Here is a 17,024-nt window from a genome sequence, read left to right as displayed (position 1 = left end):
ATGCCCGAGACTCCAGTGAAGCAGTTGTGGCTTTAAAGATGAAAGCTGGTGGCTGCTACAGTTTTTCAGGTTGGTTTTTTTTCGGATTTTTTTTTTTTTTTGGTGCCCTCTGCATTCATGACTCGCCCACAACACCCTCACAGTTCATAAGGCTTCTATTAAATTTTTAGCAGTCTGTCTTTTCCAGTGGCAGAGAACTCTTACTGGAGATCAGCCCCAGAGGTATGAATTATATATCTATAAATACGCTCATAAAGCAAAAAGCAGGGCAGCTCCAAGGCTAAAGTAGACCTTTTATTTCCCAAATGATCCTGGTAGTTTAAAGAAAAGCACAACTCCTTGAAAATAGTATATGTGCTAGATTTAAAGGCTAACTTTTAAGGAATATATGCACACTGTGTTTGCTTCGTGGCATAAGAAGGCCAAGCAGAGAACTGGGCTGCTCGGTAAAATGTTTCCAACATCACAGACCTCAGTTCTCTCAGTGCTGCTTCTAGTTTGCTGTTCAGAAATTTTTTGCAACTATACTGTTGATTGGCAAACTAATTTTGCATCTGTGTCACTGCAGGGGAAACCATTTTATCTGTTTCCCTTTTGTTTAATTCTTTGGCATTGTGTTGTCAACAGAAGCTTTTATAAAAAAATATTTCTGTTTGGAAAACATCCATTCCTTGCTTAGGACAGAATGTACAGAGTAGGTGAAAAATAAATCTGGAAAATCCTCGTGAAATCTTTGGGTTGCTAAAGTGATCCTGAACTTGCAGCATACCAGTGAACACTGCTAACTGCTGCTTAACAGCCAACAGAAAGAAAGGGAAAGAGACCTGTAGCTACCAGGAAATGGCCCGTGTTATCGACAAACAGAATCTAAGTCTCATATGAAGATTTGTTTTGAAGCCATGGCCCAAACCGGGTGGCAACCTTGCCTTTTTTTTTTTAAGCACGGAACAATTTGGAAATTAAAGCTGTAAGTTTTATTCAAGGCTGCACAGTGTTAATTTTGTGATTGAAAAAATGATAGACACTGTGAGAAAATAAAAACTTCAGATAGAAAAATAAGGACATAAAACCTGTCTCAAATGTGTTTCACTTCTAAATTGTCATGCAAGATTTTTCAGGGTCTCCTCTTTAGCTTTTTCATGGCATCCAAATCTTTAAATCACTTGCCTTCCACAGCAAAGCTTTCAGGATCCGAATTCCACGTAAGATATTCTTGGCAACCAAGTGGCACTTTGCCTTTTAAATCTTTCAGTGCTTACCTTTAAACTGACTTGGGGCCCTGGGCAAGAGGCACCGCTTCTCCATCAAAGGACCACTGGCTCTAGGCAGCTTCCTGCTGCCTCAGCTGTCATCGTGTGAAAGATGGTTCCCCCTACCCGCACGCTTATCATCTGCCTGTCATCAGACTCCCCCTTGTGTCTCTTACGAGTAGAAATGTAGTACCAGTAACAGAGTTGTTTGCAGGTATGATATCAAAGTTCGCACTTGCTCCCCTCCATAGATGTTGGTGTTCATGTTTCTCACACTTTCCTGGGAGCTTTTCATAATTTACATTCCCTGTTATCCTTAAATAACGCGTTTCTTTTAGACTGAGTGGCATTTTTATCACACCATTTTAAAGGATGTTTTAACTCCTCTATAAATCACATACCCCAAGAAGTATTCATTGTGTGTGCATCCTATTAGACTTACAACTTTTAGCTTGCGGTGAGTTTTGCATAGATGCCTAACATACCAATAAAACCTAGAGTGCTTTTTCTGAGTTACCTTCTCCCACGCAGCTTTTTTTCAGTTTCACAGTTTCTTCCATTACAGATGGAAAGAAAAATAAAAAATTCAAAGCATCATTACCACCCTTACCACCATCTCCAATACTTGACTTAAGATGTTGTCTTAGGTAAATGTAAGAAATGAACTCCTTGATGGAGAAGTGGTTCCTAATGAAGGACCTTTAACAGTCTATTTCTATAGTATGTAGGCAAATACAGCATGGGTCGTCGGACAATTTGGAATAAAACTAGAGATGAAATTAAATAATTGAATGGCAAATCAAAGTTAATCCAATCTTTCTGGTATTAAAGTTATTTCTCTTCTCACATTCTGAGATTAAAACTTTGTAAAAGTCATTCCTGATTCTGTCCTATTGTCTTCGATCCAACAAGACTTGCTGGAATCAAAAAAGCTCCAGTCTGCTCTCCATCATTTATGTGGAACCCCGCTTACCATATCAACTATATCAACTTTTTTTAACATTTCAGGAAGACCGTGACAGTTTTTAAAGTTGCAGTAGTCTTGATCATTGGCTCAAGTCCTCGACAGCAACAAAAACTGTAGAACTATGACCTAGTTTTAAAGGCAAGAAGTCTTCATATTAAATGTAAGGTATTTCTGATTCCTTCAGGAAAATCATTAATAGGACAAAAATAATTTATCTTCGGGAGGAAACTGTCCAAAATATTGCCCCAGTGGGTGGCAGATCAACTGCATACTGATACTGTGTGCCTGCATAATAGATTTGAATAACAAAGGCACTTCAAAGCTCTCAATGAGCAATTAAAAGCTACCAAACAGATTTTTTTCACAGACGGTGAATGAAAATCACAGATTAATACTACTTTTTAACAGTAAAACACTGATCTTAAAAAGTCATTTAAAGGGACACTACCTATCCCTGACTTTCTAGGACTTAAATTCACCACTCATGCAATTTGATGTAGTGGACACTTAAATGCTGTTATTTTTATTCATTTTTTACCAGACTCACAGATGTTATTTCCCTCAGAGGCATACTACAAGTTTATCTGGAGGCCACCTGTTTGCATAGATTATAGATGCCGTACTCTAGCCATGGATAGGGCTTCTGGACATATATAAATCATATTATATGCTCTAGTTTCTACATTGCGCAGAAGACAGCTCAGATGATACATGAGCACAAAATGCCGTGTAGCCATTTAGCAGCCTACACTTTCTGGTTTTTACATGTTTTTTTGAAGATATGTAATTTGAAGAGATTAGCATTATGTTACATGTATGATATTTGTTTCTTCATCCTCTATGCAGTAACAAAAGTGGTATGAACATACTGAGGAAGCTCAGAAAACTAAACATTATATTCAAATTGGCCCTTTGTATCTTAACTTAAAACTAACTTTTTAAGTATGCAAAAGTGCTGCATTTCTTATTTTGGCCTAATTTCTACCCTGGTACCTCTGAGATAAATCTGTTTCAATTGATTAAACTGTGTCACCATTTAGTTTCTCATTAAGGATAAGAATAAGCCATGCTGCTAGTTCAGCTATCCAGATTTAATCAAACTCTTAAGTACCTTTTTCAGTATATTGCTATCTTCAATATGTAATTTGTTCAAATATATTGCTTTCCAAATATATTTAGAAGGGATTATGATTTTAGACCATATTCTTTATAGAACTCCCATGGACATTACTGGCAGTATTCAATGGGAAATAAGTACATGTAACATGTAGTGTAGATAGGAGAGAGAGCAGAATTTTGATCCTGATGCTGTTCAGCATTGTAACAATGCCAGACTGTTCATTAGCAGTTATTAATGCCGAAATAAAAGCCAGAATTATTTATTTAGAAGCTAAAATTTCTTTTGTGTATCTTTCCTTAAGCGATGGTGAGTATAAATCAAAATTTCCTATGCATTAGAAATTCTTCTTGCTGAGCTGCACTCCTTCCAACACATCTAAATGGCTACTGGTGGCGTCAGATGAACTTTCAAAAGCAATATGGCTTGCCCTAAAAAAAGTGAAAGTGTCGGTGACCTGTATGTTAGCAGAAGACTAGGCAAACTGAACCAAATGAATTAGATGATAAATTAATTATGCCTCCACATCAGAATAAAACAGTGGAGTGTCAATTACCCATAGGCTCAGAAATGGTACAGTCATATTACAATATATAGACAAACCAGGACTACTACCCTAAAAGTAGCAATATTGCTGCTCAGAAACCAAATCTTAGAAATGGTGCCCTGATTTTCTTGTTTCAGTTGCAGATCATACTGTGGTAAGGTACGAAAGCTATAGCTATAGCTTTATTGTTCTACTTCAAGAATAAACCATAAGTCCACCTCATTCTCAGTCCTCTGTAAGCAGGTAGCCATCATGTTAGTAAACAGTAGCACTGATCACAGCTATCTGCGTATCAAGAAGTAACAGAAGGTGTGAAGGCATCTTCTGCAGTACACTGCTGGGCTCAAGTGATGATTTGGGTCATCAGAGTCCTTATTCAGTTATATCATCAATCACAATAAAGTCTATCTTAATTTTTAATCAAATTATAGTAAAAGAATATCAAGAAGAACTGAAGATGAAGATAGCATGGCATTAGTAGTCCCAAAAGATGCAAGGAAAGGGGCACCCCGAGTGTCAAACAGAATGGTAAAGAAAGATTAAAAAGAGATGAGCAAGCACTGGGTAGAGCTCTGTACCTTCATGGACCCCAGTAAGTACTTCGTTCTTATTCCATCCCTCACTTTCATGAACTTTCCCACAATTCAAAAACCAGGCAACAATCAAGAAGAAATGGATGAATGGGAAAGGCCTTAGGGAAAGGCCTTATAAACTGCTACAGCAGGTGAGCAGACTGAAATTGCACAGAAGAAATACCAATGTTGTTTTAAATGAATAAGAGAAGAAAAAACTGCCGAGACGAGTGGTAAAATCCGTCTAGCAGAACGTTGCTCTATGAAGTCTAAAAGAATTAATTTAAACAGTCTTGTAACCAAATGCATAAGAAAGATCACTACCAAAAATTGATGTCCCCAGAGTCACTTGAGAGTATCTTTGAAAATCAAAAATGTTGGGTCCCAAAAATTTCAGAGTATTTCATTGTACACACCTAGCATAAGTTAAAAGAGGGAGGAACTGGAACATGCAGGTTACCAACATCAAAGCCGGGTGGGAGGGAAGAATGAAAGGCACCCCCGGAAAGTATGTTGGCAGTATAGTTAGGGCGAGAAACCTGATCCCTGATGCTTTTTCGTAGTGCCCAGATCCACTCTCGCCCTTAAGTGAGTTAAAAATGGTGGATTGTGTCATTAAAATGTACTAATCTTCTTTTTTTTCTCTTTTCCATCCCAGGAGGTGAATTAGTTATCCCTCTACTTGTAGAAGACCCTTTAGATATCCCTCCTATTGCTACTCGTGCACCTTTCATTACACTTCCCCCTACCTTTCGCCCCCTCCTCACCATTATTGAGACCACCAAAGATTCCCTGTCCATGACCTCTGAGGCGGGGTTACCTTGCTTGTCGGACCAAGGCAGCGATGGTTGTGATGATGATGGCTTGGTGATATCTGGGTATGGCTCAGGGGAAACCTTTGACTCTAACCTACCCCCTACTGATGATGAAGATTTTTACACCACCTTCTCCTTGGTAACAGATAAGAGTCTTTCCACTTCAATCTTCGAAGGTGGCTACAAAGCACACGCACCCAAGTGGGAATCCAAGGACTTTAGACCTAACAAAGTCTCCGAAACTGGTAGGACTACTACCACGTCTTTGTCCCCTGAGCTGATCCGCTCCACAGCTTCGTCCTCGACTGGGATGGTGCCCAAATTGCCAGCCGGCAAAATGAATAACCGTGAGCTCAAACCCCAGCCTGACATAGTCTTGCTTCCGTTGCCCACTGCCTATGAGCTAGACAGCACAAAGCTGAAGAGCCCGCTAATCACTTCCCCCATGTTCCGTAATGTGCCCACAGCAAACCCCACGGAGCCAGGAATCAGACGGGTTCCGGGGGCCTCAGAGGTGGTCCGTGAGTCGAGCAGCACAACGGGGATGGTCGTCGGCATTGTGGCTGCTGCTGCCCTCTGCATCCTCATCCTCCTGTACGCCATGTACAAGTACAGGAACAGGGACGAGGGGTCCTATCAGGTGGACGAGACGCGGAACTACATCAGCAACTCAGCCCAGAGCAACGGCACGCTCGTGAAGGAGAAGCAGCAGAGCTCAAAGAGCGGCCACAAGAAACAGAAAAACAAGGACAAAGAGTATTATGTGTAAAAAAGAATACTTATTTATATATAAATATATAAATACTTAATGAGATTTAACTGAAATATCAGAACCATTGCAGCGAACGAGATTGGGAGATATCGTTTGTGGGAAAAAGTATTGGGAAAAAAAATTTCAGCAGTGACTGTTAATGTCTCAGTCATCGCTTGGAGTCAGCAAACTCTGCCCTAATGTATTATAAAGCACACTTAGCGTTCTGGAGATGGCGTGCACAGCTCTGCCCTGTTAGTGAACTTGGACGTCTCCAAATCTCCTCCTCCGCTGAACTTTCTGCAAAGGTAGAAGACTTCATGGCTTACTTGTTTCATATCTCCAAGTGAGTCTTTAACAATGTTCGTGATCCCTGACTGTATCGATAATTTTTCAGTTTACTTATTTAAAAAAAAAAAAAAAAGGAAGGAAAAAGAAAAAATGCAAACATTATTAAACAACAAAAAAAAATATTGAACAAACTGATCTGGCCGTGTCCAGCATACAAACAATTTTTCGAGATTGGAGGAGGGGAATAAATGATTTTGGAGATTGTTGGGTTTTTGGTTTGGTTTGGTTTGATTTGGTTTCTTGGGTTGTTTTTTGTTTGGGTTTTTTTTGGTTACTTTTGGGTGTGGGAGGGAAGGGTGGAGAGGACCGGTGCGGGGGGTGAGCCAGGACGTGAGTTGAGAAGAAATCTCGGAAAAAAAATAATCCATAATAAATAAAGAGAGACTATTGCCATATATGAACTCAAAAGCTACCCATGGTGTTTACTCTGCATATCTGGTCGTGTTGTCTCTAGAATCCGTCGTCTTGCAGTAAGTTGTTTGCTAACAACGCAGTGAAAGTGTCTGATGGGTGGTGCTGAAGAAAATTATCATGGAAAGCTGGTTCCCCTGGATCTGGCTCCAGTATTTGCAATTAACTGAAGAATAGATGGGCTTGGGTCTGTTCTGATCAGTCATTGGCTTTGTTTGGGGATATCCCTTAGTATGCATTAGCCCAGCCAAACTATGGTTAAACGGATTTGAAGATTACAAAAAGAATGCTTAAAAAATGATTAGCTGTTCTGAGCTGAATATACCATACAAAAATAAAGGAGCCTTCCTCTGGGTTCTGGTTCTGTGACTGATTGCAATGCATGCAAAAAATAATAATAAATCAGTTTAATAAAGAGATCAGAAAGACACCACTGGAGTTCAACTTGTGACAAGACCCATAAATGTCAGAATAGCTAAACACTTGTAAAAGAATGCAAAATACATAGGTTTTTTTTGACATAAAACTGTTTTTCATATGTAATAATTTAATTTTGTAGATTGACATTTCAGATCATCTCTGTCCTTCCATTTGCCCTATTCTCCCTTTTCCTTCTCTTTTATATAAAAGAAAATAAATAAAGCTGCTGTGACACACAAAAAAAATAATAAAGAAAAAGGAATTTAATAATATAATATATATATATACACACAGATGTATTTATCATGGTATGTTTGATGGGACGACTGGAACAGAAGTTCTGTTATGGTCTTAATGTGGAATGAGAATGTTCTTGAAGAACGAAGTAAAATGAAACAGACAACAAAAACAAACCTTAAAATGTGAAGAGAGTGTGTGTTTTAGCTTTGTCACAGTTACCTGTGTCAAAAAAAAAAAAAATCTGAAATTTTGTTTACATATTTTACTACTATTTTTTTTGCTAGTATAATTTCTATATGGATACCCCGATGGTGTATATACTGTTTTATGGTTAAATTGGGAATGTCTTCTGTTTTTATTTAACTTATTTAATTTGGCTGTTTGGTTTCTGCATTTTCCCAGTTATTGTGAAAAGGATTATCTTCCTGTACAGAACAATAGCCAGGTGGTTTGACGGCCATGCCTATCATGTGCAAAAAAGCAAATGAGGGAGAGAGAGACAGAGAGACAGAGAGGAAAACAACAAAACCCAAGATGGATTGAGAACTCTGGAATATCAGAAATGTACACTTTTTCTGTATAGAGATGAAAACTAATCAGCTGTTTAGGTTTAGAAATCTACTCTTGCTGGTGTTTATAAGTCGCATGAATATTTGACTTTGAAGAAGTGTCATCAAATACACACACGCACATGGGAACTTAAATTCAAAAAAACCCCAGCCTTCTCAAACATTTAGAGAAGACGCTTTCATGTTAACAAATATTTTCAGTGCGTGTATGTGTGCGTGTGTGTGGTGCGTGTGCGTGCGTGCGAGGTTGAGCTTTTTTTTCCTTTTTTATTTTTTATACTAAAAAGAAAAAAAAAAGACAGGTTTTAAAAAGGTATGAAAGCACGATTTTAGATGACTTAACTGGCCGAAACTATATAAAGTTGATTATATCTTGATGTCTGTAAAAGATTGCTGTTCTTGGAGTCTTGGAGTCTTGTGAAATGATTTCCTGCTTTCTTTCTTCCTTTCCTTTTTGCTTTCCTTTTTTAAGTTAAGGGGAAAAGATTTACATTTTCCTTTTTTTGTGTAAGTTTCTATTGGACAGTTTTTGGGAACATGTGCATTTCTGTATGTGGGCTTCTACCATATCCCTGTTGCTTTATGGACAACTTTAAGAATTTTTATTTGGGTTATCGTGATGTTATTGCTTTTTTTCCCTTTCTTTTTCTTCTTCCTTTTTGATTCTTTTTCTTTTCTTATTTGCATTTTGTTTAAAGATATGCTTAGCAATAAAATGTTCTTCCCAAAGCCCTGGATGTTGCTGGGTTTTTATTTCCAAAAGACTTCAGGGAAATTCCAGACCTTTAAAGGTGAAAATTAGCCTGTGAAGCAGGTGTTCCCCATCCCACGGGAGCGTTTAGCCGCCAGATTACAGAATCGTGTTCACGTCTGCGTTCTTTCATTAGTGCAGTGAATCTTAATTCTTTCCTTTACAGGGACAAAAACTCAACTTGAGTGTGGGGTCTACCTTACACCACTCCCAACCCCTTGTCTCCTGCCACCACCTCAGTGGGGTAAAGAGTAGTTCTCTGGAATATGGGTTTCAGTGACCTCAGATAAAAGCATACCTAGGATGCTGACTTAGTATGCCCTTTCTAATGTATTGCCTGTTTTACTGTCTCCCTTGGAAGTGTGTAGCTCTTCCCATGACATTTATGGGATTGTGGATTCCTCTTCTGTGGCCAGTGGTCTATGTTTGATGTGCTGCAGCAGCTGAATCCTTTTGGGGATTTGGCTAGCCAATTTGATTAAAAAAAGTGTTAACGTCATTTTATATGAGGATCTAACTTAGGTCCTCTGAATTTACCTATGACTTTCCATGCACTACCTAAGGAACATAGTTACTTACTTTGAGTGCTATGGATCGGACTTAGGTACCCGAAGTAGATGGTTTGAGTGCTCCCTTCCTTCCAGGTAGGCTCTGAGGCTCCCGAACCCCCGATCACAGCTGCTGCCTGCCCCTTGTTGTCCTCCTGGGCATTATAGTCTAGTATGATTCTGGCCATCACGCAAAATTGCCAATATCCTGTCTTTCTTTATCAAGTTGTGCAGAACTTCAGTTCATGGCAGTAGGTTTTTTCAGATTGGATCTTCCCAAGCTACCTGACTTTATAGAGGCATCTGGAGGTCAGCCAAATGAGTGTTTCACAGACCTTTCACTTTTAACAAAGGATTACGTCAACTTTTTTTTTTTTACATCTTTTTTTTTGTCCTAGGCAGAATCCACAACTCTTTTGAGCAGTGTTTTCCACAGGTTTCATTTACAACCAAATTAGACTCAGGATACACTAATTGTTCAGGTATTCTCTGTGATTTTCTACATTGTTTTTGCTCACATGCTTGCGTGGGTGAGAATATGTATGTGTATGTACATGTGAGGTTTTTTTAATTTTACTGTTTTCAGTTCCTATGTGAATCATGTTCTGACACCTTACAGATCTTCACAAGTCTCAAAACCACAGTCTAAACTCCACTCCCATTTCACTCCCAAAATAATGAAATTCCTGGGTGATGATTGGTACCTAATATTCCCAGTACTGGGGCGGTCAGCTGGCATGTGGGAGATCTAGGTCTGAACTTAATTGCCCCTTCTAATATTGCAGCAAATTTCCTTATCACCAAGCAGTTGGTGTCCTGAGAAAAGCTTTTTTTTTTTTTTCTCAGTGCTTTTCTCAAAACCTGTTATACTTCATAGCATTATGAAATATTATGTGAAGCAAGGAATTTCAAAGTGATTTACCCTAACCCTCTGGCTATAGTCACTGTTTTTTTTCATTTTTTCTGTCACTTAATGAGCATTTTATTACTTAGGCTAAATGAAAGTGTCAGAAAGGAGATTTCATTGTTGCCTAAAAGGTTTGGGATTATTGTGTGTCTTTGGCTGATCACAGAATCATAGAATTGTTGGGGTTGACAGGGACTTCTGGAGATCATCTGGTCCAAGCACTACCTCCCCAAAGCAGGGTCAGCTACAGCGAGTTGCCCAGGAGTGTGTCCAGTCAGGTTTTGAGTATCTCCATATGCAAACTCCACAACCTCTCTGGGCAACATGTTCCCATTTTACCATACACCGTCTTCAGCTGCCAAGGTTGGCACTGGCTCCCTGGAAGACATTTCTGGTATGGTAGAACAAATCACTGCTTTTCCCTCCCCACGCGCAAGTGGAGACAAAGAGATGGAAAGGCAACAAGGCTTGCCTCCCAGCTGCCAGCATCACATTATCTTCTTGGGTGAGCAGAGTCACTAGCACTAGAAGAAAGACTATTGCCTGCTCTTCAGCTCCCTGAATGGGACCTGGCTGCGCTCTGAGAGCACATTTGCCAAGGCGGTAATGAAGTATTGCGCCAGGGGTGTCGTGATGAATGCTGGAGGTTGGTGTGTAAGGGCTTGACTGACTCTTACTCCTTACTGGAGAAAGTTTCCCCACGGTAGCAACATTTGTTGCTTTATTTAAGAAACAAAATTAGAACCTCTTATTCAATTTTGTAAAACACTGCCTTACATATAGCAAGCTATCGCGTTCTGGTTTCTCTTCAGACCATACACATTGCACAGTGCAAGATCTCCTGTCTGTCCCCAAATGTTCCTGATGATAACTTCCTTTCTCTGGAGATCCTGTTCATGTTGTCTTTCACAGTGCAGCAAATACAGTGCCATTCAAGGTAAATTTTCAGTAAATGGTTGGTCTGCAAGGATTTGATGTTTATAATTTGGGGCACATAGGTTGCATGAGAGAGGAACAGAGCGCACGCGCGCACACACACACGTGATTATGTTGGACTGCATGTAGCTGGGAAAGGGATAAAATTTTAAAGGTATTAAGGTGGCTAATTCTTATTGAAAACAGGGGAAATCAGCCACATTAGTACATTTAAAAACTGAGTCCATTTCAGTGTAGTAGTCAGATAAATTTCATTTGCTAGTGTTGATTGCTTGGGCTTTTGCAGTACCAAATGGTGTAGGCAAGTGGTGGACAAGGTTCCTCTCTCTCTCCCTTACATGAGGTTTACAGAACGCACCTGCCTTCAGAGTGGGAGTCAAAATGAGAGATAACTGTAAATTACCATTTCAACATGCTAGGATGGAGCTGCAAGAGCACGTTGTTTCCTTAAATTCAATTGAAACAGACAAAATAAAATTGCACATAGTTCCGTACCTTGTACAAACCCAACAGAAGCACAAACCTGTACTGCTGCCACCAAGCACAAGTTAAAGCCACTCAGCAAGAGTTTTCATTTCCATGCATCTCTTTTGCCTGCCAGTTCACAGAAGACAACCAAGGGGCAATGTCCACGTGGAGTCGGCAAAATCCTGAGCAAGCAGCTGGGAAAACCTTAGGCATGCGTTTCTTCAATGGTGCGTAAGCTGGGCACTATGCCTAACAGCCTTGGCCTGGTGCAGATGGAAAATTAAACTCACTGGGAAAGATTTTTCAAAAAATATATTTAATAATGCTGCCAAAGCCTTTGGAACGCTATGAAAAAAATACTCAGTCAGAGAGTATTTGGATTTCAAGAGTAGTTACATAAAGCGTTAAAACACTGGACCACAAAGCAGGACTGAATCACACCATGGAAACAAAAGTGGAAATGGGAAAAGTGGAGGCTCTGAAAACCATCGGTAACGGTATCTCAATGATTTCCTTGTTTCAGATAGTTTTTCACTGTTCTCAGTCTTATAGCTTGGCCAGTAATTTACAGTTGGTACTAACAAGTGGTAGTAACAGCAAGTCTTTAGCAGAGTGGGGAAAGAGGTAAATGGAAGGATGATTCACAGGGTGGTAAGGAACCCCCTTCTAAGGACCAGTTCCCAAGGGCTATGTGTAAGAAGAGAGAAGAGAGAATCAGCACAAATGAAGAGAGACAGAGCCTGCTTGCAGCGCACGGCCATGCACCCGGTAAAGCAGCAGGTGAAGAACAGGATTTTGATTTCCAAAGCCAAGAATGCAGGAGCTGAGCTATGCCAGGGCTAAGAGTGTTTATGTAACTCAAATCAAGCCGTTTTCTCCATGTGCATTATAAAATAGAGTTTACCTGCACCACTGTTTTCTCCCACAGAATCCCAGCCTCACCCAGGCACGAGGAGCAGGACACTCTTTCGGTAGGTCTGTTTGAACTCCATAGGTATTTGTTCTCTTCTGCATCTTGTTTGATGATTATTCATTTCTGCCTGTTCCCTGAGTCACAAACACTAATTTACATCCACAGTTCCCTTGCGAGCTGGTGCTAGTATCTCCCCTGTGCAAGGATGGAAACTAAGACAAAGAGACTTGCCTGTGGTTATACAGAAAATCCATGGTTGTAACAAGATTAGCTCTCAAAGCTTGCAGACTCCACCACTCTTTACTCATGCCTCCAGAGTACACTGTGGTGCTGCCAGAGGTGGAATACATCCAGTCCTGCCCTTAACTTTAGCTTCTCCAAAGCAAGAGCTGGCTGTCAGATTTCAAAGACTTAGAGCAAATGCTGGAAATACAGGAGCTTCTAAAAAGAGAATAAAACCCTTTTAAATGAAGAAAGAACCGTTTTTAAATGGAAAGTATTAGGTTATCAACTGTTTGTGTAAAATGTCACGGTTTTATACATACCGGTAAAGACATAGGCACATGCATGCATTTCAACACCCAAAGCAACTTCTAGTCTGCCAGAGTCTAGCTTTACTGTCTGTGAACTCTGGCAGAAAATCACTGCCTGCAACTCTAGTATTTTGCTATAAACAACTTTTTATACCAATTATGATAACATCAACGACAACACAATTTTATTACATCTAATTATAGGAAGTAAGACTTAATGCCATACTACAGCCCTTTGAGTCATGGGTCAGTGGGAGTTGAAGCTGATTGTTATCTTTCACAGTCTGCACTGAAGTGCATAGTGTTGCCAAGACTTTAGCTAATAAAAATCTTGTTATCTGGGTAAATTGGGTTATAACTTTTACAAACATTCATAACCCACTACAACTTCCTTTGAAGCTAATGGCCAAGCTTCCCTTACAGTAAACAATGAGCGCTCCCATTCCATAATTCTCTGCAAGTTTTGCTTTGGACTTTTTTTTTGCTTGGACTTTTTTTTTCTCCTTTACCTCACGGTGTTCACTAATTTTTTAATTAGCCACATTGTGATCATAAAGAAAAAGAATGATAGTATGCATTGCACGGGCTTACTTGGTAACAAGGGAAGTTTTAGGAGGGCTGTTTCTGCTCCCTCAAAGCCTTGCCAACATAAAGACGGTGTGTATAGCAAATTTTCTAAAGCCTAGGCTTCTCAGTTCTCCTGAGATTCTTGTGCCCTCAAAAGCAGGACTTACTTCCAGTGACCATAATGTCAAGATTTCTTCTACAGAAAGGGACCCGTAAATAGATTTTAAATTCTTATTTTTCATAGCTGATTGCACTTCATATTATTGCTTTCTTGTTGACCCATTTTCCTGGAACAATGGAACAAAATAAACTGCATAGCCAGTGTATCTGGGTAAACGCAAGCCCAGTCCCTCAGCTGGACTGTTGCGTTGAACATACACATGCTGGTCTGTCGCACACATATACAGGGCGAATACACCAGATGATATACTACTTTACTGCTTAGCACTAAGATATATTGCAGCTTGAGCACTCACCACTGAAGTCAAGAAACACCTTGCCACTTGTTTCAGAGGGCATTGGAGCAGCACTTCAGTGGATCTCAGCAGCGCAGTGACTGCAGAACAAACTCACCACCAAAAGATGTAAAGGAAAAGTACGTACAACTCTGAAGCCCACTGCGGTCCCATGCCTGGATTTCCTCACATAAGTTAAAGGATCCATACTTTCCTCCACAACTTCCCAACCAATAGTATCATGCAAAGTATCCCATACGCTATTTGATACAGTGCGAGCTGTGCAATTATATCTCATAGCTTTGTCTAAGCTAAAATCCTTACGAGTCCTTGTCAAACAATATGAAGCAGAACTAGAGATGCTTGTTTCAAAAAGCAATTTGGAGCTATGCCTAAATGTGAAACGTGGATGCAAAATAGTTGTTTTGCCCCACTTAGTGCAGTTCCCAGATACATTAATGCTTTTGCTGTCGTATTCAGCACTGCCATTTGCACAACTCTGAGGGGAACTCAAATCCCAGTCCAGGCCATGAACTGCTCAAAACACAAATGCATAACTAGATTCTACAACACAAATTCACTTGTATTATTTTAATGCCATTTATATGGCAACATTTGTGCTACAGAATATTAATACACTTCAAGCTACAGGCTGCAAACAGAATGCAAGTAACTCACTTTTCTCATAATCGCTCTAGAAAAAAAGAGGGGAAACCATACTATGCAACAAGAGTCTTACCCCAACTGATGATGTCATTTGTGGGGGAAAAAAAATTGGCTTCAACTCACGTGGCAAGCAACCTTGAGCTGAGACAAAGTCTGGTACCTAATGGCCATTCACACACCTAACCAAGAAAGATTTTGAAAACTAACTGCTTAATGAAAAAAATTATGGAGCAATTTTCATCTTTCTTCTTGAGATTTCTGAGCTATAAATAATAGTCCCAGTTTCTGCCTCACAGTTTAGGCCAGAAGAGCACTAGACCAGCAGCAGGTAGTACATTTCTGCAGTGATGACAAGGGCCATATCCTCAGGAGGCACCGGACAGGGCTGAAGTGTCTTTAGGTAACAGGACTCCAATAGTAGAGGAGCAAGTGCTGGCTTGAAGATTATTAAAAAGAAAAATCATAGCCCTGCGCCTTGAATAACAGGTGGGCTGCAGTTCAGCGATGGTCTGCTCTAACTGAAGTCTTTGGCTGAGAGGTGCGAACATGATGTGGTGACATAACCTGCAGCGGCACTGCCCGTTTTCGGAGGTAGGCTGTGCTCTGCTCCCACCCATTCGTAAGCGTCATTCAGTCTTTAGTCATGACAACACATTAAATAACTTTTAGCACTTCACTGCCTCTGCGTTTCTAAGCCATAGCCTTTTGTCTGCAATGCAGACAACAATGAAGACAATGCAGCAACCAGGAGACAATAGCTACAAAAGCATTCAGCTCAGAGGCTTTTTCAGTGCAGAGATGTGGAAACGCATCCTCCCACAAAGCACAGGACCACAGATATGGCTATTAAAAAAAATAAATAGTCTTATCTGTAGCGAAATATTATTGAAGCAGAGGGCATGCCATGAGGGAAGCACCAGTCCCAAGCGTTTCTCTATGGTTTGATTTTCCTTTTGTCTTGGCCCTTGCTGACAACAATAAAAATCCAAATTAAAAGGCTCTTATTACTGAAGTAGGGAGCTGGCAGACTGTACAGATGAAGTCCTCATCAGTGTGGAGGAGGAGGGGAGAAGCGTCTGAAACCCTCTAACACACAGAGTAAACATAGATATGTGAGTTTTATGCTAAGAACATTTCTGCTTCTGTGCCGTTATCTCTTACTGCCAGAATAGCCCTAAGGATTAAGATGGTTTATTGGGATCAAATGCCTTAGAGATTATTATAGTGCTGACTGTTTACTCATTCGCATTAAAATACAGAACTATGCTTATATCCCTGTATGTGCATCTCTCAATCACAAATTCTTTTCCATTCCCTAAACGGGTCAGCCCAGATTCCCAGCCTATCCTATTTTCCATATCCAAGATAAAACTCCAAAGACATCTTGCTACAGCTGTGTAGCCAGGCTACCCCTGAAAAGCATTGTCAGCATTCAGATCTCAGCACTTGCTGCTGGCGATTAACACAAAACTTCTGCTATAGGGTTGTTTAGGCAGGAATAGATTGTGACGAATGGGTTAGAGGCTGAATCGCCTCATGGTTAAAGTAGCCGAGGCTTGGGAGGGCAGGAAATCTGGGTTCTTAGCCTAGAACATAGTTTTCTGCAGGAATGTCAACTGTGCCCTTAGAGGTATGAGACTTTTGAGGTCATTTAGCAGAGATTTTTCTTTAAGTTGTCTGATGTCTAAAATAGGTGCCTCTAGGCACCTAGGATGTGGAAGAAAAACCAAAATCCAAGCCAGCCTCTTGCTGTAAACAGTTAAATTTCCCTTTACAACAGAGCTGAGGTTCTGCAATCTCTGCTGGCCACAGTGTCACCATATCTGTATGCTCTTCCCGAGCCTGCCATGCATAGCCTGTGATCTCCCACAACTAAACACCTTACAGAGCCCAGTCTGCTAAGTACGGTCTGAATTCAGGTGAACTGACGTTGTTTTGTCCTGCGCTGTCCTGACACTGAAAAGAGCCTGGTTCCAGCTTCTTTAGACCTTCCCTTCAGGTATTTAGGTACGTTGATAAGATCCCCCTGAGCCTTCTCTTCTCCAGGCTGAAGAGTCCCAGCTCTCTCAGCCTTTCCTCACAGGAGACATGTTCCAGTCCCTTCACCATCTTCATGGCCCTTTGCTGGACCATCTCCAGTATGTCCATGTCTCTCTTGTACTGTGGAACCTAGAGCTGTACCCAGTACTCCAGGCTCTACCAGTGCTGAGCAGAGGGGAAGAAGGCTCACTGCCCTCAGCCTGCAGGCAACAAAACTGGTAATGCCCAGG

At 40.5% G+C, this 17,024-nt stretch overlaps 1 protein-coding gene across 34 annotated transcripts in view; it reads left to right on the top strand.

Moving 5' to 3' along the window:
• Positions 1 to 7,135, top strand: part of NRXN3 (neurexin 3) — a 1,025,535-nt gene extending 1,018,400 nt beyond the window's left edge. For 17 of the 34 annotated variants that reach the window (XM_063335010.1, XM_063335003.1, XM_063335011.1 and 14 more), the window contains one exon: positions 5,112 to 7,135. In XM_063335010.1, the coding sequence (XP_063191080.1) occupies positions 5,112 to 6,037 (926 nt within the window). In that variant the 3' untranslated portion in view covers positions 6,038 to 7,135. The remainder of the gene's footprint in view (positions 1 to 5,111) is intronic. The other 17 variants (XM_063335033.1, XM_063335032.1, XM_063335020.1 and 14 more) reach the window with 3 other exon arrangements.
• Positions 7,136 to 17,024: the final 9,889 nt, after the last annotated feature.

Source organism: Chroicocephalus ridibundus, chromosome 4 (assembly GCF_963924245.1).
Source record: "Chroicocephalus ridibundus chromosome 4, bChrRid1.1, whole genome shotgun sequence".
NCBI classification, from domain to species: domain Eukaryota; kingdom Metazoa; phylum Chordata; class Aves; order Charadriiformes; family Laridae; genus Chroicocephalus; species Chroicocephalus ridibundus.
Note: the sequence above shows the minus strand (reverse complement) of the source record. Positions and strands in the feature narration are given on the sequence as shown.